Source organism: Lentinus tigrinus (assembly GCF_003813185.1).
Source record: "Lentinus tigrinus ALCF2SS1-7 unplaced genomic scaffold L226scaffold_4, whole genome shotgun sequence".
In the NCBI taxonomy this organism is placed as follows: domain Eukaryota; kingdom Fungi; phylum Basidiomycota; class Agaricomycetes; order Polyporales; family Polyporaceae; genus Lentinus; species Lentinus tigrinus.
In genome coordinates this window covers 1534400-1555763 of record NW_027137913.1, presented here as the reverse complement: position 1 = coordinate 1555763, position 21364 = coordinate 1534400, and the positions used below count along the sequence as shown (strand labels likewise).

Genomic DNA, 21364 nt, shown 5'->3' with positions numbered 1-21364 from the left:
TCTTCATATGCATGGGCACGCAGGGCTTGATGTACCATCTGGTGGGTACAGCTTGTCGTCCTCCCACACCTCCCCCTTGGCCCTGCCCTACTCCCGCTTCCCCATTGTCCCCTCCCAGTCCAAGTGCCAAGCCTGCTGCTGCTGGTAGTGTGAGCGCAGCTGCAAGTTCTGGAGCTGTGGATCCTCTTGCAGGGTTGACGGATGAGGAGTACTTGAAGAAGGTTGAGGATGCGGAGGACAAGGCCAACGAGTTTGAGCAGTGTGAGTTTGCAACACGTTAGCAGATCTATAGCATGATTAGCGGCTCACTGCTGATGAAAGTCAAGTACTTACCAGATGCTGCTAGTGTCTGGACCGCTGTCACACACAAGTATAAGGGAAAGTCCGAGATGTATGCCAATTCTGTCCAGACAAAGCTGCTGAACTTGAAGTGCATGGACAACAAGAAGATTGTCGAGCACCTAGACACCATGGTCAAGCTCTAGGAGCAGCTCGTGTTGATGGGATCTCGCTACTCTAATGCAGAGTTCTCAGCGGCGATCTTTAACTCCCTTCCTGATTTGTACACCAGCCTCCTCACTGCGCTCTTGACTGCCGCTCGGATTGCCTGCAACCCGCTGACGCCTCTGGACATCATTCAGGCAATCAACAACGAGTTCAAGCGAGACTATTAGGATTATGGGGAATCTTCTGCCAGATCCGCCAGAATCAGACACCCATCCACCAGAATCAGATGCTCACCCTCCCAGTGCATGGGAAGACGGCTTTTGACTCTTTCTTAGTGTTTGTTGATAGTCTTAGTACAACTCGACGTAAGCTCAAGTACAACTGCCATTGAGCCAACCACATTATAAGAATTGATTTCTGCTCATATCAACTCTGACTAAGCAGAAGGAACAAAGCTGTAATGGCATGAAGCATTAGAGTGTTTGCGCTTGAGCAAAAACGGCCCAGGTCATTTAGAGCTTATTACATTGGCTTATGCCAAAAGGACTCAGGTCATAGTAAGCCCTTCATTAAGCCAGAATAGCCCCAGTAAGTGTGCAAATGTGAGTGTGTCATAGAGGGTGGGATACAAATCGAACCCAAGTCGCTCTGTGATTTCTTGCAAGGGGATAATAGCAGTATAAGCTGTAGCATTGACCACTGTGGAGATAGTACATGAGGCTGAACCTGTTCCAAGGGTGTAGGCAAAAAATCTGAGGTAAGAAAAGTCTAAGATAAAAATGTCAGGTAAAAATGTCTAAGCAATAAGATCCAAGCGGAAAGGATGGAGTTTCAGCATAGTGATACAAATGTACTTACCCTGCCACCATATGCGCCCTATTACTCTGTGACTCCAACCAGTTGTCGGCAAAATGAACCTGTCAACTTGAAAAGTCAAGATACTCAGTGAGTGACAATTCTTAAGCACAAGCAAGCAGGAACGTAGTGATGAATGCGCAGGCAGCAACAAGTATTATATACCTGGGTTGTTTGCACTTAAGCTGAAGTGCTCTAATCATGTACGACTGGGTCGTTTGTGCTTAACTGCAAAGACTTGAGGGTGCCCCAGGAGTTTTCAGTCAAATTATTGTACTCTAGGTCTATTTGAGCCAATATTGAGTTGTAAGAGACTATCGAGAGACACAAAAAAGATGGTATAATAGAGCCAAGGAAGCTAGTCAAAATTGTCCTCGCACAGGCTGGGAGGGTGAGCGTCTGTGTCTGGCAGATGGGTGTCTGATTCCGGCGGATCCGGCGGAAGCTCCCCCAGGATCCAGACAATCTGGTTTGAGCAGTGCAAAAACCTCAAACCCTCCCCTGACTCTGCTCTCTCTGCTGGCACACATCCTTCTAAGTTGAGATTATATGACAGCACCTGAAACGACAAGAGAAGGACAGTCGAGTGCTTCAACTGCAAGCAGAAGGGCCATGTCAAGGCCAATTGCTGGTAGAAGGGCAGAGGGAAGGAAGGGCAAGGACCACGGGACCAGATGCTGAAAAATTCAGGTCACAATAACCAAGGTGGTGCGTCGGCCAATGTTGGGAAGGATGTTGGTGAACATGCTTTTGCCATCACACTGGAGCTGAGCGCGCTTGGGTGCTCTGCGTCAGAGGCCGAGGAGATTGAGGTTTACAATAGCGGCGCTAGCTGTCACATGTTCTCCTACTGCTATCACTTTGTCACCTATGGAGAGCTCAAACCACACAGACCCATCACTGCTGCCGATGGTCAATCCTTCATGGCTGTCGGAGTGGGAAATGTTGTTGTCGAGATGCCGAATAGTGACTCCACCACCACCGTGATGCTCGAATGTGTGCTCCATGTGCCTGTATGGCCTTTGCGCTGATCTTGATCAAGCACACGGATGAGGCCAGATACTCCACTGTGATAGAGGGCAGAGAGTGTCAGCTCTTCCACTGAAAGTCACGCAAAATGATTGCCCGGATCCCTTCATTGAATAGACTCTACCAGGTCTGCCATCCAGTTGCCACCAGAGCAGCCACCCACACGAGCAACGAGACGCCTGTTGAGCTCACTCTTTATGAGCTCCATGCCCAGATGGGCCACATCTCTCCTGCTGTCACTCAGAAGATGGTGAAGGAAGGGGAAGTTTGTGGTGTGAAGCTCACTGGAGGCTCCACCAACGAGACTTGCGAGATGTGCATCCAGGCCAAGATCACCCATGTTCCAGTTCTGAATGAGCGCATGAGCGATCTGGCAAAGAAGTATGGGGACTGCATCCACACTGACACGTGGAGTGCGGGTGTATGTCCCTGGGCAGAAACAAGTACACTATGATGTGGATGGATGACACCATGCGCTGGACCAGAACTGTGCCACAAAAAGAAAAGAGTCAGGCACTGAAAGTGTACAAGGAGCTCGCGGCAGAAATCCAAATGCAGGAGGGGCAGCAGATCAAAGACCTACAATTGAACAATGGTGGTAAATTCACCAGCTGAGAGTTCGCAGATCTCCTCGCATTGCTCAGTACCAAGCACCAGGTGTCCATGCATGACACTTCAGAGGAGAATGGTGTTGTGAAGAGATCACAGCGCACACTGGCTAAGCATGCTCGTGCAATGCTGCTCAAGTCCAGATTGCCGCAAGCCCTCTGAAGCTGCACAATGCTCCATGCCACCGGGTTGAAAAACCAGACGGCAATACAGGGAGGGTCCATAACATTCTTCAAGTGTTTGTATCTAGACAAACACAACTTTGTTCCTCATCAGAATCTCCTGAGTAAAATATCTGAAATATCTAAATTAGACATATTCAGAATTTATTATTTTGATGTTGTTTTGATGTGCGTAAAAGTTGAATGTATAAAACAACCTTCATCTGAGGCTATCAGACTGAGCAAGATCAGATGATACCTCAGTTGTTTAGGGTTGTCACATCCCGTGCTCAAGTCCTTCATCCCTGCCACTTCTCCACCACAATTTTGATAGGACTATCTCTGACCTCTGCCCCCTTTCCCAGTTATGACTTCATCACCCTCATTCCTACTCATCATGCCTTGCCCAAACTTTTGCTCAGACTCCGCTTGCTTCTGGACATCCGCTCTGTCATCTGCCTGCATTATGACATTGTATTCATTACTTATACTTAATAGGGCTTGATTGTTTACTTCCGCCTCATTACATTCACATTCTGCCTCCTGTCTCTACTCCTATTGGATTCCAACTGGACATTTGGATATTTGTATATAAGACATACCTTACAGTCAAATAGTTCCTCAGTTCTGATATCTCATTATTCATCCATCGACTACTCAGTTACTTGGAACTCAATCTATCTGGCTTCCCTGCAACCCCCGTCTGATCCTCCATTGGACCTCCACCTCTGTCTCATGACTTCTGTTCTCATCTCTGATCTTAACTTTCTGCTTGACTCTCTTATTCGTAAGATAGGGCTCATGCACTTATGGTGAGGTGTGACGCCCTGGTGACCAGTCCTGACGCTGGTGACTGATGGTGACTGATGCAAGACGCCGGGTGAGCGCCACGGCCCCAAGATGCCCGAGCCATGGCCCGAAGTGGTCCCAAGGTGTAAGTAGACCACTGAGAAGCAACTGGATAAGTACGAGAGGCTATACATTAGGTAGTGTACTATAGTATGAGGTCAATAAGCATATATATATCGAGTTTATACAAGTATTTGAGGTGTAGCTTTACAACTTGGCCTGTTCAAGATCCCGGAGAAGTGTTGTAGGCATTACTCGATGTCCGCGGTACCTCTTCCCTGCCCAGGCAGCTTGTTTGCCATTGAGGCCCTTGAGGTAACCATCCGCAAACTGTGCAGAACGGTTATAATAGCTGAAGAATAATTAGTCAACACATGTTTGGCTTGAGAAATACTAACCAAAAACGCACCGGCAGATATTTTCAATTGATACTGAGCCAAGCGAGTGCAGAACATTTGCCTCAAGCTCAGGATCCTTTGAGGATGGGGGGAGCATACGATAGGTATGCTTAGCCCGACCCCAGCATGGCTCGATAGGGTTGAGCTCTGGATGGAACTTTGGGAGAAAAATGACTCAGAAGCCTTCAGACTTGGCTAGGGTCTCAAGTACCGATTCAACCTCCACAAAGTCCAGCTGGTTGTAAAGAACACGGCGGCAGCAGCAGTCAGTTCGATCAGGGGTGCACTGGAACTTTGGGCACTCAGCCTTTAGTTGTGACTCCTTTACAAGACCACGTTCCCGTAGGATAACCGCCATGCCTTTAAACTGTCCAGCATGCTCATGCCCTTCAGGAAAGTACAGTGACTGAGGTGATCCATCTGGAAGCCTTCCGTTCCCCATCTGAACTCTAATCTTTTGGAGTGTTCCATCAGATTTATATTTAGGCTTTCCATTCGCATCAGTCGCTGTAACTTCAGGGCCCCAAAAGCCTGCTTCCTTTCTCGCTAACCCTTTTGGCATGGCACGAGCAGATAGTGCACCATCAGGACATTTTGTATGGGTGGTTGCATTGTCAAAGACAAATACATGGTCATCATTCGAATAGTACTTCTTCACAATTGCCATTGCCTTGCGCATTTGTGCAAGAATGTCTTCATTTGTGAAGTAACCTTCACGGTTCTTGCCTGCCCGAAACAAGACCTGTGCAGTTTCTGTACCATCTGGAGAAGCAAGCCAACCATAGTCTGCAGAGACAAAGTCAGCAACCATTAAGGATGCACCCTCTCCCTTAGGCCTAGGCTTGGCTGTCTCACTTGAATGGACCCACCGAACCTGGCGACGGTCATTCTGATAGAATGTGGACTCGTCATGAAACCAGACTACAGTTGAACACCTGATGTGAGATGAAGCAGGAAGGTCATGAACACTAACTGAGATGTTCTCTTCAGTCCAGACACGCAGTGCCGGTTGAAGCTCAGACCAAGCAGGAAGATAGCACTCCTGTCGGTACTTGGTAACATCTGCACGCTCATACCCATCAACATACTGGCCCTTAGGAGTCTTAGTCCAGCGATAGCCCATTTTTGTAAGCCATCATTTGGCCGTTGCATGTGATATACCCTTTTTCATCCCATAGCGCTCCTGAATGCTAGTGCGGGCCATGTAATGAACAATGTCCATGGCTGAAATCCAGAGCCCGATACTCTGAAGATGAAGATGAAGCTCTTGAACAAGATCCTCATCCTCAAGCCGTGACTTAGTCCATTTTCCAAAAGGGTTCCTTGGGAGCGCATCACGGTCAACAATATATGCATGACCCCACTCTCTCAGTCGGCGGGAAAAATACAGACCCTTCTGATGAAGTGTTGCAACACGCAAAGATGACGCTGCCCAAGTGAGAAGGATTCCATCCTTAGGTTGTCCATAAGACATGAGAAACTGTTCAAGACTCTCAAGGCGGCGGCGCAGGAATGGATCCATATCCGCCTCCTTGAGACCTCGAGAGTTCTGCCCACGGCGAGGCCGCAAAAGAGCACCAAGGTCCTGTGCAGCTGCACAAGCCTCACTACGAGAAGGGGCGACGTACTGCGAAGCTGAAGGTGATTGCGGTGGAAAACCAGCTGCTGCAGGAGAATCTTGCACAATCTCAACTGCATGACCCTCGCTGAGGTAGCCTGAGCCATCGTCATCCTCTGCTTGACCCCCACCAAGACCCACATCATTGAAGATGCCCTCGTTATCACCCTCTGCCTCTGACACACTCTCAGGATCGGTATCCCAATCCATCGATGGCTGTGTGTTATGAGGTGGAATAGGGGACTGGTCAGGTGGAGGGGAGGGAGTCGAAGGGGCCGGTGGGGTCCCATGGTTGCCTAATATAGCCTGGCAGGCTGGTTGAAGGACACCCTGCACTACAGAACCAGTGCGTGGGCGCTGAGGGGGCCGGTGTGAAGAGGATGATGTCATCTAAAAGTGCCATCACACACAAATGAATATAGCCCATAATTCAATGATAATTACACTTACATTCTCTTTATTAGCCACTGACCAAGACCGTTTTCGGCCCCATGAGCCAAGGTTGGCGAGGTTGTACTGCATTTTGCACGTGGAACAAGCAAAAGATATGCGGGAACAAGCGCAAAGCGCGAAGCATCATGACACGCTGGCAGCGTGACATGTAGGCGCCCATCCCCAAACGGGCAATCTGACATGAAAACTGGAATAACCTCCTCCCATCGACGAAATCAGACAATTGAGAACCACAGAAAGATGCAGAATTGAATTTATAACAAAACTGTGGTTTTCAATTTCTTATATCTTCATTTCTCGAGACTCTATTAAGATCCCGCTTTTTGTCACGCACCCTCACCGTAAGTGTATGCGCCCTATCTTAGCTTGCCCTGGTATAAACTCCAAAGCCTCTCATTGGACTGCTGCAAATTGAAGACATTGGTGCATCTTCAGGTGTTGGTCAATAACTTTGCCAAAGTCTTTATTCTCTGTGCACTTTCAGACTTCAGACTTCAGACTTCTGTTCCAAGTTTGACTTGTGTGTACAGTCCTAACAGTCACTACTTGGGTCTAAATGGCACATAAGTGGTGTTGTATAGCTAGTAAGCTTAATGTTTAGTCTTCAAATGCTATTAGTAGTTACTTTATAGGTCCTTCTATAAACTAAGTTTGTTACTATAGTCATTAGCACATGTTTTATGAATGGATTGCGCAAATACTCTATGAATATACTTGACAAAACAGTCACCCCAAGATTCAAACCATAGGATTTCCACCCCCAACAAATATATTACCCACTACATCATCTGTCAGGCAGTATGGGTTCTCAAGTATAGGCACAATGGTGGCTTGTATACTATGAGTGATGTTGATTGCACATCTCCCTCAATCTTCATCTGTTCTGAAAGATATTGATATCACTGAGATGCTAGAAAATTGTATTACATGCAGAGTATATTGCTGCCAGTTCAGTAGATATATATTGATATTTTTGCAGAAAAGAGTACCCCTATTTTACACATTATCACCATTTACCCCTTGGCCTCATTGATTGTCCCATGCTGAAACTGGCCTACTTTACACCAAGTTTTTAGCCTGATACACTTCACTTAATACATCTTGTCCTCAGCCCTGATTATTGAGCCCTACTCTGGTCTCACTACACGAGTGCTTATTGATGCTTCTACTCATCTTGTGAGTTTCCCTGGTCCTCTTTCAACAATCAGTTATGTACATGAGGGAACAACACTAAGACATAGACAAAGTAAACAAGCACCCTTGAAGACTATTATGAGTAATATGAGTGTGCACATACTCAAAAGGCATTTTGAGCTTGACCTTATTCAATCAAACTCAATAGTTACTGATGTCATAAGCAAGGAAGGTGCTATGGTTCAAGTTAAAATAAATAGCGAAAACTGAGTCTGACATGTAGTTGCAATGGAGATGAAACAGTGTCTTGCAGCATAGGATGTAACTGTCATGGTTCATTGGCCCTTATGTCTTACTCAGATGCCCAACATTTTTCTTTAGAGACTGCCAGGAATTGTCATTATTCTGGTCAAATATCACTAGGGCTAAAGATGTGCTATCATCCCTCACCAACAACAATAGTGTGCTATGTTGGAAATCTGCCCAAACATCTAGATTTTATTTCATACAGATGTTATTTATTCAATCTTTGACAGGGCTGAGTAAACAAACTCAGTTAATGTCTGTTAGTGGATAAGCCTGGCAGGCTCCTAGCACATTTCAATTTTACTTACCTTGGCGTAATCTCTGACATTTTGATGGGTTTCTGATGGACTATGGGGAATCTGAATGCCAGTGGTCATGTCATATCCCATGCCTAAGTCCTCAACCCTGACACTTCCCCAACATAACCCCAACAGGACTTCCTCTGAACTCTGCCCCTTTTCCAGTTATGACTTCATCACCCTCTTCTTACTCATCATGCTTTACTCAGACTTACACTCAGACTCTGCTTGCTTTCCACTCACATTATGATGTTTGTATCCATTACTTATACTTATTAGATTTGATTATTTGCTTTTGCCTCATCATATCTGGATTCTGCCTCCTGTCCCTACTCCTATCAGACTCTGACTGGACATTTGAATATCTGTATAAAAGCCTTACCTTACAGTCATATAGTTCCTCAGTTTTGATATCTTGTTTACTTGTTCATCTACTCAAAACTCAATCTATCTGACTCTTTTCAAAACCTCTGTCTGAACTTTGTCTAACCTTTCATTGGACCTCTGACTTCTGTTCTTGTCTCTGTTTCTTACTCTCTGCTTGACTCGCTTATTCTAACTACTGCTTCAATTTTTGCATCAAGTCTTGTCAGTAAAGTTGATTAACTCACATTTTTGAGTACTTCTTTTATATTGTCACAGTCTGTAGACCAGCACCCCTTTTTGCCACTCATAGAGGCTTGTTGCACACAAAGTATGACTGACACCAAATCACAGTGTCATGCAAATGTTTGGGAATGAGGACACCCAGCCTCACATTCGGAACATGCTAATGCACAGAGACAGTCCTGTCCTCATACACAACCAGGAAGTTGGAAATGCCCACCTGTATACTATTCTCTGACCTCTTACACCTCCTTCTGACTTCTCTGACGTACACTTCAAACTCTATGTGCAAGGACCCTCCGATGAGGATGTCACATCAGACAAAGTCTCAGTCATGACGCATCTCTTCTACTCTACCCCCGATCAGCCCATTATTGATCATGGTCCTACACGACCTGAGACAGCATTCGGCATCCTCCCCTTCGACAAGATCATGTCTCTTCTATCAGAAGGTACGACTACAACTCTGTGCAGCAATGCTCTCAGTGAGAGTGACACCCTCTGCTCGGGTGAATCTGAGCAGGAAGTGTACCTGTTGCGGGGGCCTGGTCAACCGTACGATTTTGATAATCAGGAGATTTGGGCTGACGACCTCTGATCTAGTCATCGAGACTGGTGACCACCAGATGGTCATCAGTATGCAACCCCAGTACGAGGATGACAAGGAAGACTGGCTATTGGGAATCCTCCTCAACAATGAGGGAGGTTGAGGACTAGGGACTAGTGAACAACAACCTCTTTGGGAACTATCTTGTCACTCGAATGCATCTGCATGTATTCTTGAATATCTGAAAGTATATTCACTGTATCTTGGTCACACTTGGACTTGCATGCCCCTATTGTCCATGGATTATTGTTCAGACTCATATTGTTCCTATTCAGCTATTGTCCTTTGGTATCTTTGTCTAGTCCCATTGTTCTTGAAAAAATTTTCAGGCACTATTGTACTATTTTTTTATTTTCCCACTCTATTGTCTACTGTCTTATTATTTGAGCCTTATTCTTCCCTTCCCTCTATTGTCTACTGTCTTATTGTCTAAGCCTTATTATTCCCTTCCCCTTATTGTCTTCATGTTATTATCCTAAGCTCTATTATTCTGTCTCTATTGTCCTTTTTCTATTGTCCTATATTTTATTATTCTGTTCCTATTATCCCTTCTTTATTGTCCAGACAGACACAATAGCTTAGATGATGTTTGACAATATTTGTAGAAATTCCCACAGAGACAATATATAAACCCCCATCCCTCAAGGGATGAGGAGGAAGACCTTTTCCCCCCCATCTCTTCCCACTCTGAAGTTGAGTGCCCTCTAAGTTATACGCATACATCTATGTTCACGAAGTGAGGCATCCTCGAGCAATCCACTTCACATTGTCAAGTCATATTCAAGTTGTCATACAAAACCTACGATAGGTCTACTATTAGTCCCAACAGGGACTACCATCAAGTATTATCTGGTCATCTCTTGCGGGATATTCCCTAACACTATCCTGAACAACTGAGGTACCATCTGATCTTGTTCAGATCTGATAGCCTCAGGTGAAGGTTGTTTTATACAATCAACTTTCACGCACATCAACTTGCAACAATAGAATCAGTACTTGATCACTCCATCTTCGGTGATGATCTCGGGGAGCATCTGAAAATGGTCATAGACATTCAACCTCCAGACATCCATCTGAGCCTCTGTGGATAGAATAGGTACACACGCAATAGCTGACAGGAACAAGAACAAACATACCCAAGACCTCCTGCATACTTTGTGTGTCCATCTGCCATCGCTCGTTGAACATCTTGGGGTGTTTTGCAGCAGGCTCATTGGTGGCAGCGTGACCCAGCCCACTACCACCTTCCTCCAAATCTGAGGCAACTGCTGCACAGCTTTTGTGTTTGCCCTGGTGACGGCGAGCTTTTGCTACCATGGTGGCAATGAGAGATGAGAGAGTTCAGCATGGTGGGATGGGGGAGAGGATGACAATCTAGAGGAAACATGATTTGTACATATATATAGCCAGGACGACTGTGGAATGACAAGCAAAGTATGAGGATGCCATGGTTGAAGCTCCAGGGACGTGCTGGCTATGTTATCGGAGGGCTGCACTCCCACATGCGTGAGATTCCCAGCACTGCCACAGGCTGGCCATGCCAGCTGGCATGGCAAACTTAGATCTATTCCCACAGGGGGCATCTGCTGATATTTTCACGGTAAACATCTTGGAAATATTTGGTAGATAGAGAAAATTGTAACCCTGTGTTAGCCTAGCAAACATGGAGTTGATATGCCGCAAATACTGTAAATGTTATACCCTTATTACCCCAATGGTCCCTATCGGGAACATGCCAGCAACATACAAGATTGTTTCTGAATGTTGACAGACGTCTAACATAATGTGAATATGCTGAATGTCCTCAGAATGTTTGAAGAACAAATGTAGAGGGAATAGAAGTCATATGTGCTGTATGCTTGCGCATTTAACATGACATGATTTTGCCACAAAGTTTCCCTGTCAGTTATATTGTCACCATTCAAAGCACTCCCTAAGCAAACATGCAGATGAAACATATGGGGAATAGGTAGCATGTCTCTCATATATTCCCTATGGAAATGGGACAATAATATAGTGCAAATATATTGAATATTTGCCCACACATCATCCATATGTTTGACCTGATGATACTGAGATAGAATTTTATCTATTCTCTAAATATTTCCCACATGTTTACCATGGAAATATGAGCAGATGTCCCCTGTGTCCTTGATTCCTCCTCGACCATGCCTGGCCTCACATATACTGCTTAACTGGCATTGCCAATACTCTTTTGGTTTCTCATGCATCCCCTTCTAGCACTTCTGACACTCTTTTGAACTCTCATGTGCCCCTTTACTGACAGTTCTCACCCTGACCAATATTATATCGCATCCTCCAACATTCTTGCCACCTCATCAACTTGTTACTGACAGTTTTCTTCTGAAACAATTCTATATATATGTAAGCACAAGTGTTTCAGCACCTCTGGCCTCACAGGATACTAATTCAAGTTGATATGTCTGTACAGATGCCCTAGTTGACCCTAAACACCCTGACAACACCTCAAGGTTCCTCAGATCATGCAGCTGGAATGTATGACAGGAACGGCAGGGGTTCTGGGTCAGCATGAAGAGTGAGACAAGGTGCTGCTGATGGCAGGATGGGTGGACAAAGACTCACACAAGGCAAGTTAAGCTCGTGAGGCCACACCGTCCCATGGACGTACCCCTCCCTTCCCTTGCCAGTGCAATGTACCAATCTTGTTTCACCCAACATCCATCCTGAAACAGCACCGGAGGTGCAAGTCGCATATACTATGACACCATGCTGCAGGAGCTTGCACCATGTTCCTCCTCTGTCCTGACCCTGTGTCAAGGACTCTTCCTTGCACTGTTCTTATTACTTGGACCTGTCGCTGCACCACACACCTTGTGGGGTCCTGGCGCTGTTACCTTTTTTCATGTTCCATACCTGGACATCACTGATTGTACATGTGCATTGCATTCTCACCTTCTTGATGGGCTTCAGTCTAGTATTGGTACTCTATCCTGCTTGTCTGTCTTCCCCAACCACAAATACTTCACTTCTGCCCACCTCTGGAACACTCGCCACCTCACCACGTCCTCCCAGTCTGTCACATCCTGATGTCGAGTATGCACCCTCACACGGAGACTCCCACTGCAACCCTGGGAGTTGTCCAATGACTCCAATCCATCCCCTCGCTACAGGAACTCTTCACAACAATCACTCACATTCTTTGCAGTGATTGCATGCCTGATATCTGCCGTGTTGCTAACCTGCTCATGCAAGATCTCTCCACCATGCCAGGGTTTTTGGAGATCTCCTCTGAGGCCTGGTGGTCACTCATCAATTTGATTATGGACTGTGCAGTGGTGAGTACTACATCTGGCATCCAGTGCTAGTCACTCTTCCTCCTAACCCAGTTTTTTGCAGGAGCTTGCACGCTGTCATTGCACCCATGATTCTTTTCCCACAGAATACATGCTCAGCCATGCTGAGTGTCTTGTAGATGCCAGCCCAACATACTACATTCACTGTGTCATCTTTCCGAATGGTCATTGTATCATGTTTTTCACAACTTACTCTGATGTTCCCCTTTGTTGTGTTGAAGTGTATGTTCTCGATAATGTAGACAGCACTCTTACAGACTCAGACATAGACCAATATGTTGACATTGAAGATGACAATGACATGCCTCCACTAGTTGATCTGTGATGTACCTGTACACATGCCTACGCTAATTGAATGCATTGTCGTGTCTTGCATCCCCACTGATATATTTGCAGGTACTCATGTGTATTTGTGGGTTTTAGAAACCCGTAAGGATGCAGGTTTAACTGTCAGATTTTGTGGACCTGCAGGTAATGGATACAGACGTATCCACGGGTCACTTGTGCCAGTCCCTAGTTTAGATCTGATAGCCTCAGGTGAAGGTTGTTTTATACAATCAACTTTTACACACATCAGGCTCTATTTTCCAGAATCCATTTTTAAACCTTTTCCTATCTCAAACATCCCCTTTTTGAACTTTCTGAATCCCATTTTTGTGATCATGTGCTCTATTTCCATGACTGCATGTTCCATTCTCATAACTGTATGCTTCATTCCCACAGTTACCTCCCCTTTACCGTGTGTTTTTCTGCCCTTTTGTCTTTCATCAGTATAGCCTTGTTTCAATTTTTGTGCTATTGTTCAGTGTTGTTAGGGGTAGAATAGTATATAAGACCCCCCAAGCACTTCTCTAGTCCCCATCTTAACCTCCTGGTCATTGGGACTAGGTGTGTATCTATTTCCTGTACTCTTCCCCCTCTCTATGCTAATGTATAACCTGGTCAATGGAACTAGCACACTTGAAGACTAGCTATTGTTGAGTTCATCATCTCTCTATCTGTCCCATCCCCCTTTCAGCTTCTCACTGCTCACCCCTCAGGTTGTCATTGATTAATGCCTGGTATCTATGTGCCTAGTTGCCACAACATATGGCTGCATGAGTTCAAAGTGATGTGGGAGGATGAGGTGGCCCTTTATAAAGCTGATGAGCCTGACTGCAATGATGACATTGAAATCGCTGTACTTATATTAGTCTTCTATATACGGATACTTACACACATAAGGGCAAACTTGTTTATTGCCTTCCCCAACTTGCTGATGTTTGGCCAGTCTAAAAGCCGGTCGAGATGTGTGTCCACGGACGTCGTTCTTCAACCATTTGTCCGGTCCGAAGTGCGATGATCCCTGCCGTGGCTATTGCCACTCCCCGTGTACTGACAAGAATTATACACCCTTTTGCGTAATCTTGACAATATACCCATACCCAATCCGCCCAATCTCACCAAGCAAGGCATTCTCATTGAGCACTACGAAGCCCCTATCCTTCTCCTTGGGCTTCTCGCTGTCCTGCACCCTGGTTAGCAAGCAATTGTGGTACTACAAGATATAACAATGCATACCTTGAGCACGGGGATACTTGAGAACCCTCCAAGAACCCTGAATGGTCGCGGGGCTCTTAAATTTGGCAGCCACACACCACCTATGCGCGTGCCGCCAAGGACGTCGTAGAACAGCAGCGCCGAGTCCTCGTACGTACGCTAGACAAACACGGTAAGCAGCGTTCACAAAGATTAAGCCAGCAGGAACGGGAGGAAACTCACCTTCAGGTCGTCGTAGAACATCGTGAGCGGGTCGAAACCAGGCATGACTGCCGACACCGGGTCCTTCGACGAAGCATTCGCATACTTGCCCTTAACGGTCCATACCGACGGGTCCGCATCGACGTTCTGGTAGTACCTAGGCGAAAGAGAAGGATCAACCTCGACGATGAAGTCGTAGTCGTCCGTCGGATGATGGAAGAGTCGCTGTGAGCCATTCATCAGCGTGTATTACACCGACAACTTACGACTCGGACGTACCTTCACATCCCCATCACCAGACTCGAGACCGCAGAGACCATCCCAAGCCGCCTTCGCAAGAACAGTCACCCTCCGCGCGACAATTGCATCTGGACCATGTGAGGTCCACATATGTCCCTCGGGGTCGAACTCCGTGGCAAGCGACCACGCTGCCCGAGTCGACGGCGGCGGCTTGGTCGCGTCAGGAGTCACCGACGCATCCCGGTCGCCAAACTCCAGCGGGACCACTAGGCCCTTCGTCCAGTCCCAGTCCTTCAAGAACTCCAACACCATCGCAAAGCCACGCTCTTTTGTCCCAGGCATGCCAGCCCCAACAAAGCCTGCCGCGCCCTCTGTCTGTACGCGCGCTCCCGTCCTCAGGAAGACGTACGAACACAGGAGCTCAACAGCCTCCTCCCGCACATGACTCCTGAGCAGCCAATGCGCGGCGAACCACCTCTTCACAAGCCGAATCGTGCCCGCAAAAGCCGCCGACCGATGTGACAGCGCCGCAACCGCTCGATGATGTCTCGGCGCATGAAGAAACCTCCTTGTATACACCTCCTTCGCCTCAATCGCAGCCTGGCGATCGCGCGCTTCCTCTGGCGTGAGGGGCTTCTTGACTGCCTTCGGAACGTGCGGCTGGGGGTCGATGACACGGTCCAAGAGCGTCGCCTCGCGGTCGTGCCAGATGCGGGCACGAAATGCCCACCCGTCGGGCGTGACGATGTCAAGGGCCACCTCATCCTGAATTTCCTTACGCACGGGGCCGTTGCCGAGTACGACGTTCGCCTGGAGACCTTTAACGGCACCCATGAGGCACGTCGCGAGCCGTTCGAAAAACGCTAGCTTGATCTTTTGGATTGCGCGCAGATCGTCCGGCCAGCGTCCCGACTTCTCAAACTCGACAACGACCTCCATCGCGGGCAAGTACGACGCAGAGGAAGGAATTCCCGGTCTCGACGCCAAGGGTATCGCGACGGGTACAAATGCCTCGGTGTAACGTAATCCCGCCGAGACGGGGCTGACGTTGAGTATGGCGAGAGGCAACTCTTCATCGAGGGCCTTGATCTGCTTTACGAGCGTGTCGAAAGCGGTCAAAGCAGTCTTGAATCCGATAGAAGCGCCGCGAGCCTGGTATAGGGACCTGATAGATTCAGGTGCCTTCAAGAGTGCATCGAACTGATTTTGCCAAGTCTGCACGGCGTCCGCGCCAATACCGAGATGTCTCTGCAGTAAGTGCTTGACGATCAACGCAGGGACATGAACGCGCTCGTCTGCGCTCTTGACATCCCAGACGACGCTCTCGGTGATAGACCCGTCCTTGAAGCGACGTAGCTCCGCCTTATCTCCCCAGAACTCCCGGAACTGCCTCGCAGACTCGCTCTCCTGCTCTTCTGCAGCCGGGCCGTGATCGACAAGACGGAAGGCATGCTCGGTGTCCAAGATAATACCCAGATAAACGACCGAAGAGCTGGATGGCAATGCCTGAGACAACGGCCGGACATCCGAAGAGGGGTGGAGGACGGCGATAGCCTTGGCTCGGTTACCGAGGCCGCGCCTGAGTACGGACGTGAGGTTGGCAAGCAGTGCGTTGTACACCGAACCGTAGTCGGCGACAAGATGAGCTGATTTGGCGCGCATCACGGCAGAGGACACGTCGACCCTATACCCGCATGAGAACACAGTAGACAAGTCACATTTGATGTGATGCTCACCGGAGCACGACGTCGAACCGACCGAAGATGTCCCGATGATCTTGCAAGAACACGGTCTGGAACGGGTCCTCGGAGAGGCTTGAATGATCCAGAGCTTGGAGGGTCGCCTGCGCGTCGTGCCTCAGCTGCGCGGGGGAAATGTAATGAGCGCAGTACAGAAGCTATGCGATTGAGGATCTCACCAGATCCAATGAAGACAGGGGGACTCCGGCCAGCAAATTCACAGACGAAGACGAGTCAACGAATACGGCTTCGTGACTTGAATAACTCCCAGGAGGGAACTAGAAACGACTCGCGGTTAGATGACTCAAGGCGCTGGACATGATCTGAACTTACTCGATGACCATCCTGCGCCTTGACGAACACAGCCTCGTCGCCGAATCCATGTCGAGCTGGAATATAACTGCGGTTAGCATGCTACGAGGTACAACAGATCAAGGGCATACCAAGGAAGTCGAGAGCGGCCTTGAATAGCTGATAGGGACTCAACCCTTTGCCCAACGGTTTCCGCTTCGCATTCGTCTTGCTCAAACCGACCCGAAGCGGTTCCTCGCCGTGTATGAGCAGCTCGAGGACGGACGCCCACAGCATCCCCTTGCCCTCAAATCCCCTCACGCACATCCTTGTGCCAGGGCCGTATCCGCGCTGGTTGGCCCATACACGAAGAAGCGTCAGAGCATCTGTGAAAGCGGGGATATCTTGCGCGAGTGCGTGGACGGACAAGAGATGCATTTTTGGCGTGTTCATAAGCATGAACGCAGAGTTGTATATGGGTGTCGCTTCTTCCTTGGCTTCGTCATCTTGCGCATGCGTCCGAAGGTTAGACCTAGACGGAGAGAGACGTTGCAATGGGATGGGAGATTCGGGAAGGAAGGGGATAATTCGGACCCGGGCGTTCAGCTTGGACCACTCTTTTGATGAGCCAGCTGCGCAAGGTCAATAAGTGGTGAACTGAGAAAAGGAGCATACGTACATGGCTCAACGACCAGCGTAGTGCAACGAGGGTCCCCAGAAGTTGACTCGTAGAAAGCCTCGCAGGGGAGGGTGGACTTGGGACCGACAAGAGCTGCAGCGACGACAGCGAGATAAAAGGCGCGTTTCTGGAAAACGCGGCCATTGAGATAGTCTTTTTCTTGGAAGAGGCCCTAGAGAGGGTCTGTTAATTGGACATATGGCAAAGAGAACGCTGCTACGCACCGGCGGCATGGCTATCGCGACATCCACCTGGTACTTGAGGGAGTCCTTGCCCTTGACGGCGGTTTTGGTAGCCCAGCTGCCGACGAGAACGACCTCCGTGGGCGGCTCGAACGCAACCTTCCAGTTGGTATCCTCTGTGGGCAAGGGGCGAATATACGGGACGGCGATGCCCTTCTTGGAGAGAGAGCGGGATGCTTGAAGGGGGTGTTGGGGAGATATCGGGGAAGCATTGACGAGAAGTTTGTGGAGGGAGAGGAGAAAAGCATCAAGGGGCTGGGAATGTTGGTACTTGGGGCGGACGTTGGGGAGGAGGGCGTCGATCTAAGGGTAGGGCTGAGAGCCCTGCGGCAGAAAAGCTGGAGAATTACGGACCTGAAACTTGAACGACGTAGACCTGTAGAGGTCTGTAGCCTCCTTGATGTTCCTGAGCTCCTGTCCGGTAGGAGGTTTGACGACATGGGAGGACGAGGGTGCGTTCTGGGAGTCGGGAGCGCCAAGGCCCTGCCATTCGTCGCGCGAAGCATGGCTACCGCTGCCGGACGCGTCGGAGTCACTGCCAGAGTCGCTGCCTGGCGACCCGGATCTCTTGCGTTTGAGAGTAGAGGACATGGCAGAGGAGTGCTCACTCGCGAGCGGAGGCACTGGCAGCTTCAAGCAAGGACCGCGCGCCTCCAAATTCGCGACGCAAAATGCGCGCAGACGCCCGTATGACGCGCACGCGTGGCGGCACTGCTTTTGGCAAACAGGCGCACAGAACGCGTCCACGCGTCAGGCGCTCACACGACGCGTCCAACCATCATCCTCCTCACCCCGATGGACTCCGCCACGAGCAAGAAGACAGCAGAACAAGAACGTCAGGCGGAGATACGCCGACAAATTGCGCTTCTGCAGGCGCAGCTCGGTGACACGGCCCACACCGAGGACAGCAGTTCAGAGCAACCGTCGAAACGCAAGACGCAAGAACCCCACGTCCTAATACCTGGAACGCCGTCTAGTACGTGCGCATTCTACTCCTCTTATTAGCATGTCATTGAAACGAAACAGAGAGGAGAAAGATTGCTGAACAGACGACGACATCCAAGCCGATCCCCCAAGCGGTACGCAACAAGGCTGCGCCCACTCATACCGCCTTCGGGCCCTCGTTTCCTCTCCAGAAGCCGAACAATGCGCCGCCACCAGCTGCGTCGTCAACAGTTCTCCAGAAACTTGCCCAGGCCCATAGCCAGAAGAGCAAAGGCTCGTCTCAGGAGGTGATCACCCGCTCAAATTCATTTGCTGCTCGACCACCACCTCTTGCTTCGCCACCAGAACACGAGGCAGCGGAAAGCAGCGCCAGGGATGACAACCTTGCTCTCATTGAAGACCTTCTCATCGGGCCCACCGAGCACAAACCACCATTTGATGATCCGCACTTCGAGAAGCTCGAGCCAAACTCGGGAATCCGGTTGTTGTCAGTCTTGCCGCCCATTCTTCTGAGCTCTACCGTCGCTGACACTCTGTAGATCTCGCGCCATCCCTCACGACGATTTCCAGGACTACCTACGAGGTCGATACTACCTATCGCCGTCCAAACTTTACTCAGTCGTACGCCTCCTTCCCAACAAGCAGGGGTACGACGTCCCTGTCTGTGGCGACTGGCTCACCATCGCCGTCGTCGCAGAGCGAGGACAGATGAAGTTCACCCGGGCGCCAGTAGGTGTCTCGCGCGACGACGGAGCCCAGCGAGACGACGACCGCATGGACGAGCTCCCTCCCCTCGACGGCCCTCCGCAGGCGCAGGCTGGCCCCTCTCGTCCCTTCCAGCGCAAAAAGCCACAAGACGACGGTCCCAAGCATGTCGGGAAGAAGTACGTCAACATGAAGCTCATCGACTTTGGCTGTCGTTCGCGTGGGTCCTCGGCAGACGGCGGCAAGGCGAAGATCCGTGGCGATGCGTACCTGTCCCTCCTGCTGTTCGAGTCGGACTCGTTCGATGTTCTGACAAAGGACGACGGCACAAAGGAGAAGGTATACCGTGGAGGCAGCCGGGGGGCGTTCGAACGAATGTCCAAACTACGAGAGGGAGCGGTCGTCGCGCTGCTCAATCCAAAGATCCTCAAGCCATTCCAAGTATGGATATTGGTTTCACATGGATAATACAGTCATTGATTCTTGCAACAGCGCTCGGCAGATACTCCGCATCCGACAGAGAACATCCTCGCTCTAACTCCAGAGTCGGATGCTTCCATTGCCGTCATCGGGTACGCGCAGGACCTCGGGAGGTGTAGCGCGATGAAACGCGATGGCACACGGTGCGGGTCGTGGTGCGACAAACGCGTCAGCGAGGTGTGCGACTTCCACATCCAGACTGCTGTCCAGCGAGCTCGAGCGTCGCGCCCAGAGTTCTCCGTAGGGTGAGTCATCTCAAGTACATGACAGGGTGGTATCGCTCACGTCGGATGCTACAGGACGAGTGGAATGACAAGTTCTGCCAAGAAGAAACCAGCGTACGATCCAGCACGACAGTGGGGCTTGAAGCCGGAAACCCAGGCTTCGAGCGCAACCTACGTCGTCTCTGGTCACGTTATCTCGGGTGGAGAATCGCAGTCGATGTATATTGGAGAAACCGTCGGGCGGGAGGCGCAGGCGAAGGCCGCACGCAAGCTCGCAGCAGATTCTGATAAGGCGCTGCAGCGGCTTCTCTCGCGGGACAGAGAGGGCACAAAGGCGCTTGTCTCTGCACGCGAGTTCGCGAAGCGCAAGGCGGAGGCAGCAAAGGATCAAGGGAAAAGGGGCAGCAAGGGCAAGGTGAAGGATAAGGGAAAAGGAAAGATGGATTCCGACTCGAAGGAACCGCAGACGACGAAATCTGGCGCTGCGATGGGCGAGAGCGGGGAGCCAGGGACGAAGAAGAACGGATACTCTGCGGAGCTTATCAAACAGCTTGGGTTCGACCCGAGTGCGAAGGATGGGCGACCTGGGAGGGATGCAAACGTTCAGAGCAAGGTGCGACGATACATGAGTTTTCAAGGGCGTTATTTCTCAAAGATGTCTGTAGCTGGACGCGCTGGCGGCTATTCAAGCGAAACGGAAGATTGAGCTGGGACGCGCTGGAAAGCGATTGTCTTGCGTCCGACGGCCCGATGAATCTGGGTTAGCTAGGGCAAAAGACGAAGTGGATGCAAGTGGGGAACCGCGTCGCATCTCGGATCTGGAGAGTGATGATGACGAGCTGGAGAAGGAGGAGGTGGCAGCTTTCGGACGCGCAGTGGGGTTGGAGGAGGCAATGGTTGACTTGGACGGTAGTGATAGCGAGTCATGAGGGTTACGGGGAGGAAGCCTCGAAACAGGATGGGATCTGAGATCCAATCGAAGGTTGTCGAAGGGCCCCTGGACGCCCCTGGCCGCGCTCTGTTCTGCCATTCATGTCCTTGCTCGATGCCTGCTCGGACCTGCAAGTTGCAAGCCCTGTGCCTCGTGAGTGCGGAAGCAAGAGCAAGGAGTCGGGAACACATCCAACATAGCCGAGCGCAGGCTGCCGGGTGTCGCGCGCAGCTTGGTAGGATTGGAGCCGAGAATTGTCATGAGCGGTCGCGCCGAGCATTGCAGAGGGGTGGATATTGAGATGCTGTGTCGCCATCGACAGGGACGCTGCGGGAGACGTTGGACTGCACCCGCCGCCTGCCACTTGTCCCTGGGCTGCGCGGAGGAGCGGCACCTGCACTGCCTCCCTGCCCCATCAAAGTTCCCATATGCGGCAGGCAGA

The 21364-nt window shown here is 49.8% G+C and overlaps 7 protein-coding genes across 7 annotated transcripts; 5 read left to right on the top strand and 2 right to left on the bottom strand.

Annotated features, from left to right (window-relative positions):
* Positions 1-11: 11 nt before the first annotated feature.
* Positions 12-485, top strand: L226DRAFT_567554 (uncharacterized protein; the record flags this gene model as incomplete). Its single annotated transcript, XM_067684042.1, has 2 exons — positions 12-261; positions 322-485. 2 exons carry the CDS (start codon positions 12-14, stop codon positions 483-485), a joined length of 414 nt encoding a protein of 137 aa, XP_067540015.1.
* A 1623-nt stretch (positions 486-2108) lies between these two features.
* On the top strand, positions 2109-2294 carry L226DRAFT_430968 (uncharacterized protein; the record flags this gene model as incomplete). Its single annotated transcript, XM_067674698.1, has 1 exon — positions 2109-2294. A coding segment is annotated over one exon (186 nt), but the record flags the coding sequence as incomplete, so codon positions are not given.
* Positions 2295-2518: 224 nt separating this feature from the next.
* Positions 2519-2743, top strand: L226DRAFT_431432 (uncharacterized protein; the record flags this gene model as incomplete). Its single annotated transcript, XM_067674704.1, has 1 exon — positions 2519-2743. A coding segment is annotated over one exon (225 nt), but the record flags the coding sequence as incomplete, so codon positions are not given.
* A 1414-nt stretch (positions 2744-4157) lies between these two features.
* Positions 4158-5471, bottom strand: L226DRAFT_543454 (uncharacterized protein; the record flags this gene model as incomplete). Its single annotated transcript, XM_067682202.1, has 2 exons — positions 4158-4302; positions 4669-5471. 2 exons carry the CDS (start codon positions 5469-5471, stop codon positions 4158-4160), a joined length of 948 nt encoding a protein of 315 aa, XP_067540012.1.
* Positions 5472-9098: 3627 nt separating this feature from the next.
* L226DRAFT_520361 (uncharacterized protein) lies at positions 9099-9474 on the top strand (the record flags this gene model as incomplete). The annotated part of the gene is made up of 2 exons (XM_067678632.1): positions 9099-9216; positions 9239-9474. 2 exons carry the CDS (start codon positions 9099-9101, stop codon positions 9472-9474), a joined length of 354 nt encoding a protein of 117 aa, XP_067540011.1.
* A 4409-nt stretch (positions 9475-13883) lies between these two features.
* On the bottom strand, positions 13884-18256 carry L226DRAFT_502049 (Nrap protein). Its single transcript, XM_067677860.1, has 11 exons — positions 17992-18256; positions 17620-17940; positions 17396-17567; positions 16869-17348; positions 16759-16814; positions 16605-16703; positions 16423-16547; positions 14726-16370; positions 14468-14671; positions 14267-14404; positions 13884-14213 (listed from the first exon to the last, which is right to left on the bottom strand). Exons 1-11 carry the CDS (start codon positions 18226-18228, stop codon positions 14091-14093), a joined length of 3600 nt encoding a protein of 1199 aa, XP_067540010.1. The 5' UTR covers positions 18229-18256; the 3' UTR covers positions 13884-14090.
* Positions 18257-18400: 144 nt separating this feature from the next.
* Positions 18401-21214, top strand: L226DRAFT_502047 (uncharacterized protein). Its single transcript, XM_067677859.1, has 6 exons — positions 18401-18613; positions 18664-19069; positions 19122-19728; positions 19780-20012; positions 20067-20604; positions 20657-21214. Exons 1-6 carry the CDS (start codon positions 18433-18435, stop codon positions 20918-20920), a joined length of 2229 nt encoding a protein of 742 aa, XP_067540009.1. The 5' UTR covers positions 18401-18432; the 3' UTR covers positions 20921-21214.
* Positions 21215-21364: the final 150 nt, after the last annotated feature.